Source organism: Acromyrmex echinatior, chromosome 8, assembly GCF_024713525.1.
Source record: "Acromyrmex echinatior isolate Ae372 chromosome 8, ASM2471352v2, whole genome shotgun sequence".
NCBI classification, from domain to species: Eukaryota; Metazoa; Arthropoda; class Insecta; order Hymenoptera; family Formicidae; genus Acromyrmex; species Acromyrmex echinatior.
Window position 1 is genome coordinate 7,780,032 of NC_141859.1, and position 22,469 is coordinate 7,802,500.

General features: G+C 33.7%; 1 protein-coding gene across 1 annotated transcript in view; it reads right to left on the reverse strand.

Moving 5' to 3' along the window:
- The window catches only part of LOC105142951 (limbic system-associated membrane protein), a 237,547-nt gene that overhangs the window by 25,022 nt on the left and 190,056 nt on the right, over positions 1-22,469 (reverse strand). Inside the window, exons 4-6 of the mRNA XM_011050881.2 lie at positions 10,443-10,601; positions 1,960-2,088; positions 1,450-1,587 (exon numbers count right to left, since the gene is read on the reverse strand). Of these exons, the coding sequence (XP_011049183.1) occupies positions 1,450-1,587; positions 1,960-2,088; positions 10,443-10,601 (426 nt within the window). The remainder of the gene's footprint in view (positions 1-1,449; positions 1,588-1,959; positions 2,089-10,442; positions 10,602-22,469) is intronic.

Sequence of the window (22,469 nt, forward strand, 5' to 3'; positions counted from 1 at the left end):
AAAATGATATTTGATTATATTTCAGAAGTATATGTTTTTTGCCGATATTAGTCAATAATTTTTTGATTAAGTTGAATAATATAATTTTTGAAAAATTTAATTTTTTTATTTATATCACTTTTGTGAAGTAAGAGAATGACATTACAAGTGTTAACTTAAAAAATAAATATGCTTCCATATCTTATAAATTTTGCTTATATCAATATTGTATGCTTATATCAATTTCATTATATTTTTTACTTTTTATTAACTTTTTGTTAACTTTTAAATAAAATTTCTATTATTTTCTAATATATTTTTTTTGTGTTAAATCAATACAAAAATTTGGGTAGATTCCACGCAATTCGAGACACGTGAAATGTATTAAATTTCATATAAATTTAGCACACACATTTATATCTTGTATTTAATTTCATACAAATTTGCCAACTATATACCAAACACGCGATAACGAAGAATAAAGTTACGAAAGGCATGTAGAGGATATAAGAATTATAATACTTATAGTTAATTTTTATTATTATGCATTTTGTCTCTTGACTGTTGAATGCGCGGCGACTATTGCTCATATTTTATAATAGGGATAATTTCTCTGCCATAAAAGTGCAGCGTAATCGTGCACAGCTTCCTGCAGCGATTGAATGAGCTCGACAGGAGCATGGAGGTTTGTGTATGTACATCGTAATACGTTTCTGAAAGAGATACGGATCCGAAAGAGATCGATGCGAAAGTATTGAAGCTGGCTTTTACAGGCGGCGCATAAAGCGGAGCGAAAACGTTCATACTCGCGCTTCGCTGGTGTGCGTGTTTATGCGTTCGGTATGAAGCTTTCATTATTCAGAGGGTTCGTTACAACCAGTTATTTTCCTTCCTCGCGAATGCACACTAGGCGGAGGAATACGCGTCGGGGGTGTAATTATCTCTCTTTCTCTCTCTCTCTCTCTGCTTTCACACTCACTCACTCACTCACTCACTCACTCACTCACTCACTCTCTCTCTCTCTCTCTCTCTCTCTCTCTCTCTCTCTTTCTTTTTTGTGAACTTACATGAATCATCAAAAAGTGCGATAGGTGCGTGTCGTGAGCGATGCATATTACAAAATTGTAAAGTCATCCTACTTTCCACCGGGTCATGATTCTTTCATGAGATGAAAGAGTCTCTCTCGCTATGAACGACCGCAAACTCTCATTACGCTCAATTCTAACATCGCGTAATAAAATATTGCGAAATTCTTGTTACGATTTACCGCTGACAGATCATGTTGTATCTAGTTTACATTTTGTCCAAGTAAATTTCCACAGACAACACAAAGTCTAAAATCGGAACATAACACATCTTAAAAACGTCTGAAAGACATCTTAAAGACATCTTTGCGAGAACCATTTAAAAAGCATCTTAAAGACGCTTCGTTTTAAACTTTGTGTTGCTTGAATTGAAACAAATGCTCACCTTGGGGCACAATCTTATCCTGATCTCTGGTCCAATAATTGATGGACTTCGGGAATGCTTCTGAATAGCATTCCAGAGTCAATTTCTGTCCTTCTTGAGCGCCGACTAATTGATTCTGAACCCAGATCATCGGTGGAACTGAAACAATGACGATGGCGTGTACACAACTTTTAAATTTTAAAATACAATATTCTTCTTTCACAAACGCTTGATTACAATTGCATAACTCTTTTTTAATAGCTACTCCTTATTGTATATAGCTTTGTGAATATGAAATGTCATTTCTCATGTTTATTTCATATTCCCTCCTTTTTTTCATATTTCTGGCAGTTAAATAAATTATCGATACTTACTATTTTAACACTACAATTAATTATTCATATTTTGTGATAATAATTTATGATAATAATTTGCGTCCAAAAAAACAATGTCTCATAATACAATGTAATCTAAAATTGATTACATGGACCGAATTAAAAAATACGACACACAAAGAATGAATATACGTACAATGCACAGTGAGCATTATTCTTTTGCTGACAGAGGGGGGTACGCCATTGGATGCGATACATAAATAGGAACCCATATGTAGTCGGTTCACTTTTGTGATATTGAAGCTCGGGCCGTCCACGCTCGCAACTGGAATTAGAAGAATTAATTATAATAAAAGCGCTGTAAAATTTTAAAAGAAAATTAATTCTTTTTAAATTTAAATTAATTTTTTTTTAATTTAAGTCAATTCTTTAGGTTAAATAATATCTTGTATATTTTAACTTCCAAGTGTGTCAAAATACATTATTTTAATACAAAACATGTAATTGAAAAAACAACATCTAATCAATCCATTTCTTTAATTAAATTGCTTTCAAACTTTTCGAAGTACCGTTCATATTTGAACGTATGCATTTAATAAATAATAAATCACGTAAATTTGAGTCAAATTTATTACATTTTTAAAATTAAATTAGTGATATATCGAGTATAGGAGTAGTGGACTCATGAGAATGATGAAAAACAAATTAATTTGGATATAATTTGACATTACGAATTTAATAGAGAAATATAAGAACGTGTGAAATATAAATATTTAATTATATCATTTAATAATAAGAGATAAGTTTATATATAATGTAAATCAAAACATTTATTGAAAATAATTTCAAATATATGTATATATATATGTATATATATATATATATTTATGTAATAATATTAAATGTTTTAAATAATATATGAGGATTATCCTGTAAACTATTCCAAATTGACATTACGTTTATTACAGAATTTACTGTCAGAGAGAGGGGGTGAGAGGGGGGGGGGAGAAAGAGAGAGAGAGAGAGAGAGAGAGAGAGAGAGAGAGAGAGAGAGAGAGAAATTTCATTTGTCGATAAATAACAAAACGGGATAGAGAATGAAAGGGATTACAACTGCAGGCTAGAAAGGTATCAATAAGTTTGCAACGAGAATTTCCGTGCGAAATATGATCGATGTTATCGATGATAAATCGAGGTAGATGTAACTTTTACGCTGTGACATCGAATGCTTTTGGTGTCAATCGATTTTTTTCCATGAAACATGGAACGTTGGACCTCAGTGGAATTCAGCAAATTTTTGTTTTTTATTCTCGGGGATGTTACGGTTTCCGGGAATTTCGATAAAGTTATAGCTATAGACAGTTTGGCGCATGGGAAAAGTGCGTGACGCCCCGATCGACCGAGGCCGCTTTGACGTCGATATTTTTATTAGCACTGGCAGTTCAGAACTGCAGAATTTCTAAAAATCTTCAGGATTACGCGTTCTGTTAAAAAATATCGTTTCATACCCGTAACATATCGTTTTATTGGTTAGTTTTTAATTTTCAATGATGTCATAAAAATATGGAAATAAAAAAGGATCAAATTACCTTTGCAAATAAAAAAGAGAGAAAGGGAAAGGGAGAAACGATTAAACGGCAAAAGTTAAGTTATTCCGACACAATTCTGTTTAATTCGATCAGTGGCACGAATAACGTCGAGATAACGTTTTTCCGCATTTTGCATTGGAAATTTCACCGAGTCATATTTTTAAACGTGTTCGTCCACCTCAGTGAAGTTCACGAAGTACATTCGTGCAACTTTTTTTGACATCAGTACCGCCGCACGCGACGCGACGGAAATTGGTTGCCGAAGTTCCATCACTTATACGTTTCAATTTAAACGCGGATTGAACGCGTTTAGACTTTGTGCGTGCAGGTGCGAATTCTCGATGTAAATTCTCTGTAAAATTATTATGATTATTGCGCTTGAAAAATAATCGTACGAGGAGAAAAACGCCCGACACTGATTCGCATTGCGCAATTCTACTGCGAACTTTTACCATTTTATCAATGTAACCATTATTGTCGGAAGAAGGACCACTTTCGCGCGCTAAAATGCACCGGGAAAATGTGCAAACTGTTTTGACGAACGATCGCATAATGCAGCAGCTGTGAACTCGATTGTGAACTGTTTCGCGAGCATGTGTGCGATCTCTATAAAGCATTTTAAATTATACTAGTACACGGACACAATGCATGATAATAAATAAAACATACTGCTGACTACTGTTAAATTTTCTGGAATTGTTGGACGGAGTATCTCATAAATTCCCATTATTCATAAAACGCATTCAATAACGTTGTAGCTGATAATGAAAAAAAATATATATATGTGATGTATTATAAAATTCTCTGAATATTTAATACATACGTGTAATTATATTCAATTAATTCAATATTCAAAAACTTTGAAAGGGTGAAATTAGTCCATATCTATCGTATCCACACACACATACGTGTTCGAAATTCAAATAGTAATTTACGGAGAGCCCCGTCAACTCGGGCAATACACAGTTCAGAGACTATGTGCATTACAGGGTGCAAATTCAGTTTACTTATCCGAAAGTTGAAGGCTACCTATCTCCACTTGACCATAATTAAATTCGACCGAACATTCGTGCTCTCGCATCGATAATAATTTATAGTTTCACGACGAAAAGCTAAGTATGTCAAGAACCAATAAAAAGTACGCGAACACTGAAAAAGAATCGCGTGGGACGTGAATCGCGATATTTCCATGTGACGCGATATCGGAAACTAATGACGCTGGCTTTCTCAAGTTCGAGACCCGTTGAGATCCGTCGAGACAAGATCGAGACAAGATTACGACGTGTTACACCAAAGTTCTGAATAATCCAATAACGTTTCATAGTATAACAATGTCCTGATCGTAATATCATTAAGGTACAAGGTCATTATAAAGTCGAGACTTTTTTTTAATGCCGCCAAACATCCACTGCACGTATATGCAGTAGGATATCTCCGAATTTGATCCGGAAATTTTGAAGACATCTTCAAATTTCGAATATGATCATTATTTCTTGTAAGAACTATAAAGAAATTATATGTGTAAAATTACAATTAGTAGAGCTTATAATACGATGTTTAAAGATGTACATTTACACATATTTAAATTTAAAAATAAAAATATATTCTTCTTTATATAATAGTAAAATAATAGTGGTAGAGGAGTCTCTCAAATACACGAAAAAATGATTAGATTAAAATTTTAAACCATATAGTTTATTAAAACATCAAAGGAATAAATTTTAAAACTAGATTTTCACTAATATACAGAGTATGGAACGTTTTGACTTTACTTACAATTAGTCATCTTCAGCCAATAAATAATAAAAAACGAAAAAATTAAGAGATTAAACCATTTTATATATATATATATATATTGCAATTGTGAGCTTGACAATTTTTTAATAATGATTAAATAATTTGCAAGAGTAAATTTACAATTGAAATTAAGTCTATGGAAATATTTACGTAACAATTTATTAATAATTTACGTTCAACTTTTTAAAAATATGTTATCAAGATATATAAATGTAAAAATACAAATAAAATATTATCATTATGTTATATATACATATTAAAAACTTGTATAATATGTATAAAAATTATAAAATAATATCGTTATTAATTTTTTGGTTAATATAAAGATATACTTATACAGTAAAAGGTAAAATTATAATTTTTGTAAAAACGCCACATTTCCATTGTAAATTATGTAATTCTTACTCATATTATTTATTTTACATATTTTTTTATAGTGTGAGTTGCGTGAAATATAAAATATTTTACATAAGTTTTAATTTTTTTTTAATAAAAATAAATATGACAAATCTTGTAAATAACGTTTTTTATGTAAAAAAAATCCTTTTAAAAATAAATAATGGATTGGCGAAAGTGAAATTATGTAACTAAACTGAATTTTGACATAGGTATAATGAATTTTGCCAATTTATAAAAAAACTTAAAAACATGAATTAATTGTTAGAAGCGCAATTTTAAAATTTGCTTAAAAAGCAAATATCTTCATAAATAAAGCAAGAATAATATCAATTTGTATTTTTATTTTGTAATTATTATATACGTATATTATGGCGATTGTCGTTGCAGAAGCAATATGAAGTTTAAGCAACTACTTTCAAACGCTTGACGAATAGCAATCAATTCGCAATTGATTCGCCACTCATCACTAGATAGCTGAACTCGTAAGTCAAATCCAACACGGACTTAGATAAAAACTCGCGAGCTCGCTGTAACAACGGCACTCATCCGCTTTCGTTTCTGGAAAAAGGACAACCGCAGCATAATTCCGAAGAGCAATTTAATCAATCTACGTCTTCAAGAAGGCCGCTTCGCCTCGACTATTTACGGGACAAGGAAGAACGAGGAACGATCTTGATTTATCCGACAAGAATCTTCGTTGCTTACAATTTCCGACGAGAAGTCTGCGGTATCCAGCTTACCAAAGTCTGCGAAGTCCAATTCTAAGGAGTCACCTGCAGAGCAATATGAGAATGCCTGCGTGGAAGCCTGCCTGCTGTGGAATCTCAGGGGACTTCGAATTTTCCCCGACCGGTGTTTCGAATTCTTTCTCGCCGGCTTCACCACCACCTCACGAGAGAGGCACGCTGCCAAATATACCGATTCACTGAGGCATTTTGGTACCGCAAACAACCGATTGGTCTGTACAGACGGAGTCAATCATATAGATTCATCGAACTATCCAAGCAGGATCGCGAACAATCAATCGGTCCATACAGACGTAGCAGCCGGACTGCTCTTCTATTACTACTTCAGCCCTACGTTTATCATTACGGAGCTTTACTCAGCGCCGACTACGATCCATGAGGCAACAACGTCGACGACAGCAAGGGCATTCTGACTCTGAGAGCGAAATCACCAGGGACGACGAAGAGGCGAACAAGCGACTGTACAACACTTACAATTAGCGACTGAACACCAGTCGCTGCCAAATCTAGAGGGAGGACCAGATCCGACACAAATTAATCTGACAGGATCATCTCTCATTTGCATACACAATCATCCTTTTCAGGACGATCATGATGTTGTTTTAGTAAAACACACACACACACACACACACACACACACACACACACACACACACACACACACACACACACACGCGCGTATATGCAGAATAAGTTATAAGTATATTTTAGTTCAGCGTATTTCTGAATAAAATAGAAAAGCAAATGTTATACAATTATATTAAATAATGACAATAAATAATTACATCAAAAACTTTTTTATTTACAAAAGTTTTAGATGGATACTTCTTTTTATGCATAACAGATTATCAAAGTGTTCTGTATCATTTTCCATCGTGCCTGAGCACAATGTATGCACATGATTGGCATATTCATTCATAAACATTAGCATTCCATATTCTCCTTTTCTATTTGCAAGAACACGCTCATGAAATTTTAAAACATACTTTATATGACTCACTCCATAAATCATAATTTTATTCGACTATTAAAATAATTATGTTAGAGCTACAGGATGCTCGAGCTAGCTGCTAGAATGCATTTGTGCTCAAACATAATTATTTTGATAGTCCAACAAAATTACTTTCAGATCTGTATCTAACTATCTTTAGATACTTCATCAAAATTGTCCTTTCGTGGATATTATTAAAATATAATAATTAAAAAATATTACAAAATATAAAATAATTAAATAAAAAGTTAAGAAACACACAAAATTTTAATTATTTATAATAAAAAATATACAAATTACATGTACATTAAATTAATACATAAAAACTCAATTGAATAAAACAATTTCAAAGATATCAAGAGCTAAGAGTCAAAGATAGTTGTTAGTTGCTAATATTTAATATTCTATCTAAATAATATACGTTAAAACATAAAACAGATGTTTCGACCAAAAATTAGATCATTTTCAATGTTATTAAAAATATAAATAATAAACAAGTAATGTCCTAACTAACGTTTCCGTGTATATAATAAAATATTCTTAAATATACATATTATTGTATATACATATAATTTATATATTTTTTGTTTGGTAATTGTCAGAATTTTATTTTGTCTTTTATTTGTCTGGTCACTTTTAATTATTTTTAGTCTTACAATATTGTTAGATATAGTTTCATATTTTGATGATTTTTATCACTGGATACTACTTTGTTTCTTTTCTTTATTGTCTCGGGGTATCAGAACAATTGTTTAGGTGGTAATCCTAATCTGCAGTGACCCTTTGGAGAAACTATTACGTAGGAATATTCTTTCGAGAGATCGCTGCGTCGGTGCAGTATTCCGAACGAATAAGCTGGCGACCCATCACGATCGAAATATCGTGGTCTCCCTTCTCGGTACACACTTTATCCGATTAACGACGTAATAGCGAAACTATGGATAGCGTAATCGCGGTTTAAGTTTGGTCCGGTTGTTTATCGCCCCTCTCGCGCCCATACATACGACTACAACCGCCCATGCACGCCTATATGCACCGAAGTCACCGTATCGCGCGCTCGCCGTGTGTTTGCCAATTTCAATGCAAATATAGAAGATCTTCCTCGGTCTCTGCAAACGTATCACCTCGCTCTAACCTATTGGCCTTACCACGCGGTGTGTTTGCGCTCTCGAGCGACCGCCGCGATGCAATGCTGAGCGACCCCAGGCTTGATACGGCTCGAATGCACTCGCGCAGTTTAGCCCGAATGTATTTCCGCCGCCGCGGAGCGTAAATCTTTTTTCAGGCGATGCCTTTACAGCCATGAACGCGTAACGGAGCGGAGCTTTTGGCGCGTTGCCGCCGCGTTTAGGGACGTTAGAGGGATATTTACTCGATTCGAGCTACTCGGGTTTGCGAGTCGAACCCGTACGATTCCCTCAATGATATCTTCCGAAAGCCGGGCGCGCTCATTTATCTTTCAGGAACGAGAAATAATCTGGACGATGTTAAATTTGTAAATATTTAAAGCTCGTCCGCGCTTTTTCAAACGTGTATCAGACGAATTAAATTATATTATTTTAAAAAGCATCGTACATAACGTTTTTTGCAAGTCAGCTATGAAAGTTACAAACTTCATAAGCAAAGTTCTACCTCCGTGTGCTTACGTATTACGTGAATTCGCAGCACCATAGATAAAAAAAAAGAAACAGGTGAAATCAACGTTTTCATAACGGAAATATCAATAAAAGCCGACGTACAGTGGAGAGGGAATATAATGTAAAAACTTAAAAAGTTTGATACAATAATAGGACAATAAGGATACGTGAGTGTCAAGCTCTGTAGTTGCGAACGAATACAATATAATTTTATTATTTAAAAAATTACAAGAAAAAAATATATTCGAATTTTTTTTCGGGTCATTCTTAACGAAAAATACGCAGTTGGAAAATTAGTGTCAAATTTAATACATTTCAGATTATATTCGAAACGATCCATGAAATTTGTGTATTAATTTAATATAAAATGAATATATTGAGAAGTAACACAAATATTATATGTAAAAGTTAATACAAGAATGTAACACTAAGCAAATTGCAGAAGCATATTTTTCCAAAAAAACTTTAACATATATAATATGTTAAATCAATACATTTTATTCGTTTATTTTAAAACTTATATTTCAACGAACATTTTGTTATTTGTTTATTTACTCATAAATTATGTTACTTTAAGAAATGTTGAATATATTTAATATCAAATATTCAATGTGTTGAATATCAATTTAACAAAAAATATTCGAATAATTATGACATTATTTTAAATGAACACTTGGATATGTTAAAAATTCAATAGGTACAAAAATTTTAACAAGTATCGGTTTTAACATAAATACAAAATGGACAGTAAAAATATTTTTTACTATAAATTTTACACAAGTTTTAATAGACAAAAATGATCAAAAACATAAAAAGAATATGTCATTTATATCGTGATTGCAAAGCCGTGTATATTAAGTCGGTCCAAAAATATCCCATAAATAGATGCATAAAATTAAAGAAGCACAGGCAGAATAAATATTTGCAGAATTAAAATTAATCAGTACAATAATAATAAAAATGTTCATAAAAGGCAAAAATATTAAAAAAGATCAACAGAGATAATTACAGTTTAAAACAAGTAAAATTAAATAAGTAATAAGATATTGTCAAGACAGAGAACTTTTAAAGTCAAATAGAATAAAAAAGTTTATAAAAGACCGAAGGGAAAAATCAAACCCTATAGTTTCCATGGCAAAGGCGGAGCCCAGAAATTTCGTGATTGTCCGGCGCGGAGCTAATGACACATAAAATACTTGGTACATTCCGAGACGAGAGGAGACGTTTAAAAGGAGCGGAAGAAGGAAAGAGGGGGGAAGTTAAAAGCGCAATCCGGAAAAGGACCGCATCGCGAACGATCGTCGAGTGCACTCCGTCGAGTATCAAACGTGGCGTCGTCTTCCGCTCGTCGTATTCGATTAGCTCTCGTCGTAAATGAAGCGTCTGTCGCGACGAGAGGGAGGTGGAGGAGCGCGATAGAGAGAGCGAGTCATCTTAATTCAGCGAAATTTTCTCCGACTTTATCACCCGAGCCTGACTGCGAATTACCACTCGTTCGCGGGCAGCTCGTTAAAACTCACCTTCCTCTCCGTTTCCGAGCTGAATTTGCTGACCATCCTCGCGCCGCCAGGTGATGTTGGGCGCCGGGGAACCAGTCGCAGCGCAACGCAGAGTCACGTTTCGTCCCTCCATCACCACCATGTCCGTGCTGGTGTCATAGTCCAGAATATCAGGCGGCACTGTCGGCAAAAAAGTATGAACGTGAAAATATATCGTATATAAGTTGAGTGAGCTGGACTACGTGCGTTTAAAAAAGAAAAGATAATCTGAAGAGAGAAGAAACTTCGCGTTAACGGAGATGTGAATCACGCTTCTATACTTGTACATTGTTCCAATTATCTCGATCATTTACCCAGTCGAGCGAGATTGTTTTAGCGAAAATCATAATTATGATTATGTTTACGATTCGTTTTTCACAAAAAATTATCTCAGTAATAGTAAATATTAATGATACAGAAAAAATATTTGGTATTCGTGATTATATGGTGAAATAATTATGATTGAGAATTTCATCATTTTTATTTATTATTGCTACATAATGTTACATAGAAAGAATCGTTTTATTGAAGTATCTAAAAATTTAGTTAGATATAAATCTGGAAACAATTTGTTTGAATCAAAATAAATATGCAGGAATAAATATGCTCAAATTGCAGGTTGCTAGAATAATTATTAACATTTTTTGCAGCATTCTCTTTAACGCTTGAAAGTTCAACAAAATTTTCAGATTTGTACTTGATTAAATTTTTATATATACTTGATCGAAACTCTTTCCATGTAGTAATAATAATTACATTTATATACAACAAATATAGTCGTTTTTGAGACCAATTATATACGTATATTTTCTTGTATATAGAACTATAAATATAATAATTATTATATTTTTGTTATTTATTGTTTAATAATTATGATTACTTATAACATTAGCAATGATAATTATAAAAATGGAGCTCCTAAACATAATTATTTTACTATGCAATTATAGTTACAAACATAAAACAGTTTTCTTTTCTCAGTATATTAGAAATTCAATAGAATCATGTTAGGAAGAAAAGTACATCAGATGAAGGAAAACCGCGAGATTGGATAACCGTACTATATTTGTCTTTAATCCGGCTAATGGACGTGATCCTATAATCATACGATATCTAATAAAAGAGCTTACATTCAGGTATCTGGTTACCAGAAATTAGAAGATATCCCGAGCAAAAGCGGAGTACGGAGTAGTAAATTTGATCTTCATGACGGTACCAATGAGACATGAGAGAGCGTAAAGCTTTCGCAACACTTAGCGCAACAATAAGCCCGTAAGTTGCTTCTTGCGAAGGCAGTAAAGGGGTGGACAAGTATATCTGTTCATCCATAAATCAGCCGTCGTGGATTAGCTCTCTGTATGCGCGAAGGGTGGAAACTACGAGCAGCAACCACGTCGTTCACGTACAACGTACGACGGGACGACACGTGCGCATACACGACGCATGCAGGCTGCACGTAATAAAGTAGACAACGATAACGGCGGGAACGAACGCATCCGCGTCATCTCCGGCGGAAGCGACGACTTCACCCCGCGCGCCACTCATCCTACCTATAATGTCGGATCTCTTGTACTTAGTCGTTAAAGAGAGCAAGTTAAAGGAAACGAATTTCTCATTTCAGGTATCACTCACCGATAGAAAAGTGGTTTAGTATTTGTGATTATAATTGGTAAAATAATTATTAGATTAGAACCTTTTTATTGTTATTACTGCTATAATGTTAGTGACAATAATTATATTTATAGTTTTATATATAATATTTGTATATAAAAATATATAGCTGGCATCGAAAATGATTATAATTGTTAGTCATTTTTTGTATCAACTATGTATACATATATTATATAAAATTATTATTACTACACAAACGAAAGAACTTTTCTTTCTGTACAATATTATCAATTATACTAAAGTGATATAATAACTATGAAAATGGAACTCCTAACATTAAATAATCATTTCATACAATTATAATAGTCACGAATATCAAACACTTTTCTCTCAATACGAAGTTCTCGAGAGCCGGGAGTTTGTGAAGTTTAGAATAGCTCGGAATTTATCTCGGACTATATAAACATATGTACGCACAATTACTTCACTTTGTTCATAGCGTCTGTCATAAAAAAATTCTTGACTTCATCGACGCGACCGACAAGATACAAAATTGTCCCGCGTGCAACTTTCCGTGGGATCCAATTTATCCAAGAACGTGCGCGCATTAAAATCCCGTGTATACAAATGCAGATTGTTGAAGCTTACCGACCGCACTACTCTTGCCCCGGTTTCCGTATAAAACGACGGACTTTACGATCGCGATCCGGAAAGAATATCAACGCGCGACACGCGCGTTCTTTGCGGAAATCATAATCCCGAGCGTGGCCCGGTTATTCCGCGGCCAGACTTTTCCATTTTGCTACACCCATTAAAGTCTATCCAAGCTCTCTTCTTTTATCTTCTCTTTGCCTTTCGCTTACATACACACACACACACACACACACACACACACTCTCTCTCCCTTTTCCTCACACCTTTTCTCGGGATAAACGCGTCCCTCGCGAGTAATGTCTTACTATAAGGTTCGCCTACATGCGAATCGAAGGTTGCATTGGTTACCGGAAGGGAGGAGCCGGAAAGTCGAGGTTGACGGGGTCGATTTTATTCCGCCCTACGGCCGGAACTCGATTTGCGGTTGAGTGCCCGTATGGGTGATGCTGAATTGGCGGGTCAAAGCTACCTAGAATCTCTGCCGGTCACCGAGAGACCCCACTTCTCTTTCTACTCTCCGCACAATCGAGCTTCGAACATTTGTTCGTTCGTTCGCTCGCTCGTTGTCGTTGATTCGTTCGTTCATTCGTTCGTTCGATCGTACGCATGGCATCTATTTGGACACCACGCGGATTATGATACCAATACCGCTCATGGTGCTATTTTATCAGCGATATCCGATCGAAACATACAATAGAGTATACATATTGTAACAATATGTGTATTCAACATAAATGATAATACATACGAATAATAGAAAATTTAAATGTTAAATATACAATCCTAACATGTCTATCAATTAATGAGACTTAGACTTCGTAATGTTGATGACAGCAATAATATAGTAACTTCAAGAAAAGGAGCTTTTTTTATTAAAGTTGATTTAAAAATTATATTCTATTTTCGTAGAACTGCATTTGTAAAAGATTTTTCACTCAAAATAAATTTATATATTAAAATATCTATTATTTAATATATTATTTATAATATATTTATTACATATATAGTGCACAGATAGAGATGTATACTCGTATAACATTTACAATAAAATTATCATTAAAATATCGTATTATCTCTTGATTATCATATTATATATGTATACAAATAAATAATACATGATTGACATTAGAGTATAAATTACAAGAGGTTATTCAAATTTTCGATGTAATTAATTCAAAGTTTTCCCGGCACTGAATTACAGTCTAGTGATTAATGGTTGATCTCTAACCGATTACTCAGGCCGATGTATTCAGTGAAAACTTCGCAACAAATTGGGCATTACTGCGGTTGCAATCCGCTTTTACTCCTCCATTCCGTCTACTATTCCACGTGTTTTGTAACCTAGCAAACTGCGAAACAAAACTCAGCGCAATCGCTCATGCGGCTGCTACCGTTTACCACCACATCAATCTGGACCCGAATCTTAACTCGTTGTGCTCGACTGTACCTAAAGCATTATTTCAATACCAGTATTCACCTAAATTCATCTTCCTCTTCAGTTTATACATCAACATTTTCTACATGAAGAATCATGTACAAATGGTTAATGAATTTTAGAAAGCTTTGCCGAATGTCATAGAAAAGGATTCCCACTGGAGTTACACGATTACATAAAGCGATAACGCAATTGAAATTGATATTTTACGAAATACGGAAATGTATGTTCGATCAAGATTAGATTTCCAATCATTTAATATAGTAATGGGTGGCCTAGTTTCAGTTATTTCGCACGTTCGTTTTATGGTTTCCATCTCGTGTATTACGTGTTACATTACAGTAAACCGTCCCATCCCATCCAGGGTCCATCAATCTGGATTCAATGCTTCATTGCTGTGAGATCGTGGATTATAAAACAATTTTAACGCGAAACTTAACACGTGAACCTTCCGTTATGGAGAGGACAGTTATCTGACATCGATTCACGCGTGACGTTATTGTCTTGATGATGAGCGGTTTCATATATCATTCGATAGCATTATCATTATTATTGACAAAAGAAAATGTGGAATGCGCTGGTGACAAAAGTCTGATAATAGCTACCAAATGTATTTTATTTGGTACTGATGCAATATTTAATAAATATTAATAAATATTATTATAATATAAGCAATAACACCTGTTAGGTAATAAACCTTTTGCAATGGATGTAACTAACAATAAGTAGCAGCAAAAAATACGTAACTATCGGAAGAATTTCGTTAAAATTGATAGTGAGTTTAGCTTCTTTATAGTCAACTAATTTGACTTATACTCTGCCTCGATGGAACTAAGATCCTTAAATATCTATCATCTAAAGAATCTATAGAATTTTAGAAAATTAAGCATTTCTGAGAAATCTTGCAAATAAGCAATCGGATCAACACTATGAAATTATCAAGTAATTTACTACATTACTTGATAATTAGAAAAATAAGATAATATTTTGAAAAGTTAAATTAGTGTTTAGATGGTTTTAATTATATTAATATTTGAAATTATTTCACCAGCTTTAATATATTGAGAGAAATATGTTATTTGTAACCAATTAATAATTATATATTATTGTAATTATGATTATTACACTGTTGTAATAGTAATAATAATTATATGTATACCTTTGACAACAAATATACATATATAGATATATATATATATATATATATATATATATATATATATATATATAGATGCCAATCAAAAGTGATTATAAAATATCATTACCATAAAAATAATTACAATTACTGTAATTTATATAATAAGCATATATACTACCACTTTTATCATATTTAATAATAACTACAACGATAGCCATTTTCGATAATTATTAGTATTATTATTATCAATAATAATTAACATTATAGCAGTAACAATCATAATTATAGTAACATATAATTATAATTACAAATATTTTTCTCTACATGTAACTATCACTTACATTTGATTATTAGTACCAAACTTTTTTCATGATATTCACAATTCTATACATAGCAGTGTAAGTCTTAAGTAACAATAACTATATGTAAATGGATCTTGGTCGTTACAGCGTCGCAGAATCCCGCTTTTGGAATTGAAATATGTACGTCCGCGATACACTCTCACCGCAGTTTATTCGCATTGTTCTGCATGCTGTGTCTGGTTATGATACCCAGCCGCACGCGGGTTGTGCGGAGAAATTCTATATATTAAAGCAAAACCCTGGTATCGCGTATCAACCTCAATCCGTCTCGCCCATCCCGTTTACCGGTAACAATCCCCAGTTGCGTTTAGAGTCCTAGAAACTCACCACTCCTCAACGTGACTATGCACTTCGTTTCATCTAACGTTGTTTCTGTAATGTTAAAGTATTATCAAGCGAGCAGGATGACCTCGGTACCAATTTTGAAGTAACAACGTTTTCTACTCTTACAAAAATCTAATTTAATATTAAAGCAATTTAATATTAAAAGATATAGTGGTTAAATATTTCTATATTTTAAGTATTAGAAGCAATTATTGTTCAATACTTATAAATAGATAATTAATCGTACTCTTCCAGTATTATGTCTGTAAAGTTAAATAAATCTTAAATCTTGTACAATTTTTGAGCATTTCGCGACGTTTAGATCGTAGAATTTGACATTCTGTCAAATTATGTTTCAAGTTTTACAATAAAAAAGGCAATAAAAAAAAATTTGTAACATGTCGCGCATATTGGGATCTTTCCACCCACATACATTTTTCCCGTTTATCCCACATATTTTATGGACTGATCGATATTCGTTTACCTGACGCTATAAAGGAAGGATACTCGTGAATTTCTCGCTAAATGACAGCAATCAGATGTCCCGTCGTATTCCGCATTTTTTGCGACGTAGGGAATCCTTCTCTTCTTCGTGCAGCGCTGGCGCAAAAATCTTCAAGCGGGATGGACTTGTATCAGGTATCAATCTAGCTCTATCTCGTTCGTCCCACTCCCTCTCTTCGTAACAACCTCTACAGCTTCCAGATTCTTTTGGACTCCGGTCAGACCAATGGTGCGCTCGTTTCGCAGAACGTCGTTTCTACCGATGCAACTGACGTTGAGTAGCGTGGGGCCGGGGTTTAAAAAAGTGCAGTGCATCGGACGAGCGCCGCAAGCCGAGCGTGGCTTAATTTCGATGCGTAAATCGAACGAGCCAATGTGGGAGGGAAAGGAATGGGAATGGGCAGCGGGAGGAACGAGGGAGAAAACGTTTGCCTCACGTCGAAACACGACATGCCACGTAGCGAAGTTGGGAATTCGTTCCGGGCTCGGAAACGACGTTGTAACGAGTGCCGCCTGCAGGGCTATTGGAGGCGGGTCTTAGTAAATCAGCTGGGGAATAGACCAACGGGGAGAAAAGTTTGGCGGATTTATCTGCGGATCTCCAGCTAACCCCGAAGAGTACGCCAACGATCTGCTGCTCCGCAGACGTTTCATCATGTATGACAGGTTTGATCACTGAAAAATGAATCAATTTCAGCTCAATATCGCGACCTGAAATACTGTTTTCTCTCTTTGTTTAACACATTTCTCTTAATGCATTGTGTGCGCAGTTCTTTTCTTTTCTTTTACATAGCCTTAGTCATAAATATAAAGTATATACTTTCAATCTATTCCCTCAGAAGAGCAGTGGTGATATAATAAAAAAGAAAACTAACATAATATAAAATTAGTATAAAAATAAATTTTTTTTCAACGAAGATGTTTTTAATTTATTTTTCATCGGATGTAAAGTGTTTATAATAATTTTTTAATGTACTACATATATACTTGTACAGTAGAAAATATTAAAATAATATAATTTATAATAATATAAATAATAATTAAATAAATTAACAAATAACATAAAATAATATAATTTTCAAATATAATGTAAATTCTAAGATGAATTAATAAAATGTGTTAATTTAATATATTATAAATAATTAATTTTATTAAAACGTAGATTAGTTTAACATATTATTGGGTAAAAAAAAAAAGTGAAAAGAAAATTTTCCATTTTGTTCAGCTCGTAGTTTCTTATATATAAAAATTATCAAATTCACAGAAACTCAAATGACATAGTGACTTTTCGGAAATAGAAATTTTAAGATTAAAACACTTTTTTAAATTTAAATTTCGTTTATTTTAACGAAATTACAGCGGCATCGATTTTGAAGTTTGGAACGCTACGAACTTTTGTTCCGTTCCAATATGAATATTAATTTTACCAAATAAATATGCATGCATCTAATTTGTTTATAAGTATTATGCTTTTGTTAATTTTTATAATATTTGTGATACTTCCTACTATATTCATCTTATGTTAAACTAAAAGTTTGAAAGCAGATAGTTTGGAAGAGATAAAATGTGTTAAATCTAACATAAATTTTCCAACTATGTATGGTCAAGTTTCTAACTGTATCTTCTTCTTCCTTTGTATCATTTTTCTCTTAGCAGATCTAGGTTTAATTTATACATTTCTCTTTTCTAGTAGACGGTAGCGTGATACATTAGTAACGTACAAAAGAGATGGCGTTGTACATTTTTATCGGATCGCTGCTTCCGTGGGATGCGCATAGATTCAGCTAAAGGAAGTAGTAAGTTCTTAACGGAACTAAGCTGCGCGAGAGAGCCGAGCAGGAGTATCGGCGGTGCACTTTATCACAGATAAAATATGCAGCTTACAACTTTACTGCCGCCAACGAATCGAAGCGCCCACAGGGAGATATGTAGCGCGATTGCCAGAAGAGATTGGTTCGCAGAATTCGCTAACAGTAACCCAATATTGGGCTTCAGCAAACAGCTAGCTTCCTGTTGAACTCGAATAACGTATTTAAACAAAAGGGATATCATCGGGCGAGTTATCGATCGCTGGATAACATTGATGATATTTTCGTCGCCTCGAAACTATCAGGAAAAACGTACGAAGGTTGTGAGAGTTCATTAATTCTTTTGTATTTTATGTGTATCCTAAACGTTCCAAAAATACCCGCGTATACGAAAAGAAACAAGACTTTTGAAATATTAAAAAATTTAGTTTACTACAGACTTGAAAATAATTTTATTGGACAATTAAAAATTATGTAGAACGTTTAAGCATTAATGCTAGAAAAAGTTTTAACATTTCAGCAACTAGTTTAAGCGTTCAAGATGGAAAGAACATTTTACCGAAGAATCTGAAAATTGAAGTAGAGATAGATTTAAAAACAACTTTGTTGGATTAAAAAATTATGTAGAACGCGCAAGTATAATGAGCAATGCTGCTAAAAGTTTCAACAATCTAACAACTACATTTTTATATAATATAAGAATGTTCTTATATATAATTATTTTGATACTCTAACCAAATTATTTTTAAATTTGTATGTAACTTTTTAAAACTATTCTTTCTGTGTACATGCATGTGTACATGCAATGTCGATAATTTTAATTGTAGTTGTCCGGAAACGGTTAATTACCTCGAAATTGTCGGCTCTTTACGAGCTATTTGCAAATCCCAATTCTCTATGATACAATATAAATTTGTGTCGCGCCACGTGGCGGTTTTTCGCAAACGCGCTAAACGTTACCGTTCAATGAACGCCTGGCATACTTTATGAAGCACACGTGCTCGTCGAGTACCCAATCAGGTCGTACACGCCGCGCCGTTCGTATCAAAAAATATTGAAACTACGATCGCACGTTGCGCGAGAGAGACGAGGAGGAGGATGACAGGCGTATTTCGCGTGCCGAGTATGGAGCTAATTGGATTTATAACTAAATTGTTTAAATTTATTTTCGCCACGCAACAGAAAGCGACATATTCTGCTTTCGCAAATAGATAGTTAAAATGTAACTATCGCTAGCTGGATGAATGCGTTCATGCATCAATCGTGACCTCGCCAGCATGGCGCGGCGCCGAGAAGCGCATGACGCCCGCCGTGTCGGGACGTGGTGCGATTAACACGTATCGCGTGGGGCCGAGCGTGCTGCAGGAACAAAGAGGGTTTTACCGGATCCGGGAATTTCATCCACCGGGGTTTTGCACGGTCCAAAGATATCCGCGCGCGGGTGGTGGACGCGCGCGATCAAAATAACATGGGCATTGTACGAAACGCCATGAGAAGACACGCACACGCTTGATTGTGATGAGTATTAACGGCGGGCTTTATTAAACGGGAATTAGGGAGTTGCAAATAAGTACCTAGGCACATTAATCACGTCGCAATTGTTAATTGTTAAATAAACAGAATTGTGATTGGCTTATCCGTATACACCCGGCGCCTGGCCTGGCGAAACAGCCACGCTTCTTCGTACGAAAATTATTCACGGCCAAAAACATACATACACACACACACACACAAAAGTAAACTTATATAGATTATGTATAATTGACGTAAATTTATTCGCGGGTGATTACGCAGATATCCAGAATATTGTGCTCCATTTTGCGTTCATAATGTACGATAACGGATGATAAAATTTCCTAATTTCAGAGTGAATACAACATAAATGAAGAGCGAAAATACTAGTATTTTCTTTTTGTTTGCAAATTTAAAAAAGCTTCAATATTTAATAACGAGATCAAATTTTATTGTATAGAAAAGAAGAGAATATCATTATAATCAAGTTAGACGCGAAGTCAATATAAAAGACTTTAAACAATAATAAGTGAAATAATGAACTGTAAGTAAATAGATATATATTAAGTAGTAGTAGTAAAGGAAAGAATTCTATTTTCGAAGCAGATCTTGGTGCTTAATAATATGTTTAAAAAATATATTTTTCGATTCTATAAATTGCACGTCGCGTCGATTCAGTTTTTCAAACTTGAAATTAATCATAAATTGAAGCTGGAAATAATATTACATTACAAATCACATTAACCCATTAATCCAATAATGATGTTAATGAGCATCTTAAAACACTATAAAGAAGTGAAAATCTTGTGAAAGACTTTGACTCTGTCTCTTGCATTTTATATTAGTTTTATGTTCTAATAAGTTTATATAAATCTGACATCGATATCAGTCTATGTCTGCTTCCCGCCATCGTTTCTCGTACACGGTAATAGCTAGAATAACTACTGTTCTTGGTTCGCAATAAAGCACAGACGACGTCAATACAAATCTGCCGTGATAATCGGGCACTCATTGTGCGCTCATGCAGCTAAGTACGCGCGTATCGCTCAGTTAAATCGCATATTCGTGCGATACACCGACAAAGAGTATTATGGCTGACGTAGCTTCGACTGCAATTTTGCGAGCCAGCGACGCGTGGAGAATAACTGACAACTCTCGGATAGGATATTGTACGAATGATTGAGCCATGAAATTTTTGATGCCGGATTAGCGCGTTGATCGCGTAGAAAAGTTCATTCGTTGATGCGGACAGACAACTGAAACGATATTGACAAATCGCCGATGGAAATAAATGCACTGCTGCTAGCGATAATTTAAAGGTAAGCAATATCTCCCTATAACATTTATGTACGTATATGTTTATATAGTGTTTTTAAATAAAAGATATATAATTATTTAATTAACTGTAATTTTTAGATAATTTATTATTTTTCGCAATAAGTTCTTCGCAAAGTTTTAAGATACTTATTAGCGCCATTATTAAATTGACAATCAATTTAATTTGTGATATTATTTTAGCTCCAGTGTATGATTGTTTTAAGAGAGACAGTATTCTGTGCGCAATTCATATAATTGGAAAATGTACTCTAACATTTATATAAATATTATTTATCAAAACTTGCAGTTTTGACCTTTATATGGTCTTCCTTTATACTTATTTAATTTATCATTCGATTTGTAATACAGAAAATATTATTTAAAAGCACCTTATTTACTTCATTTTGCACGAATACGATATCCAATTGTGTATTTGAAAACTCAAAGTAACGATATTATAAAAGTCATGCGATATAATATGACGATTACAAAAATAATGTGTGATAAAGTTATTTGTGCTACTAGCCAACAATAAATATTTTTGCAAAATAGTAGTAACAGAAAATAGGTATTGAAACGAGTTTCATTTAAACTATATTGTTTACGCCCTCGTTAAAAGCATTTTGTTCGTTACGTGTTATAGCTGCCAAAAAATGTGTATGCAAACTTGAATTTTATACAAATTTCCACAGTTTATCTTTTATACAAAGCTATGTAATCGTCGATTACCGACAATGGGTATTTTAATAAATAATTCGCAGATACAGAAAACACATTGCACAGAAAGAACGATTTTGCTGACGTATTTCAAAATTTAGCAAAATACAGATTTAAAAATAATTTTGTTGGACTATTAAAATAATTATGTAGGGCTCAAGCTGATTGTTAAAGTGTTAAACTTTTTGCAGCATTGTTCATTATGCTTAAGTTTCGTGCATAATTATTTTTGTACTCCAATGAAATTAGACTCAGATTTGTATCTATCTCAATTTTTAGGTAATTCAGCAAAATCATTTTCGTGTAATATACAACTCATTCTGTATAATATATCTGCAAATTATTTATTAAAGCTGCTTATTTGATGATATTGACGATTACTTGTAGCTTTATATATATATATATATATATATATATATATATATATAAAAGATAAACCATGGGTGTAAAGATTCCGTTTTCATGGAAATATACATATTCGGCGTGGTAACTATTCTTTTTGGTATTCTTTTTGGTTAGTGTACCTATTTTATAGGGGCGTTTCACGCACCCTATAAATTATGAAAAATGCGTGATCAATATTTAAACAGTTTCGTACAAAAGAAGGGAGAAGCGAAAGCGACCGTG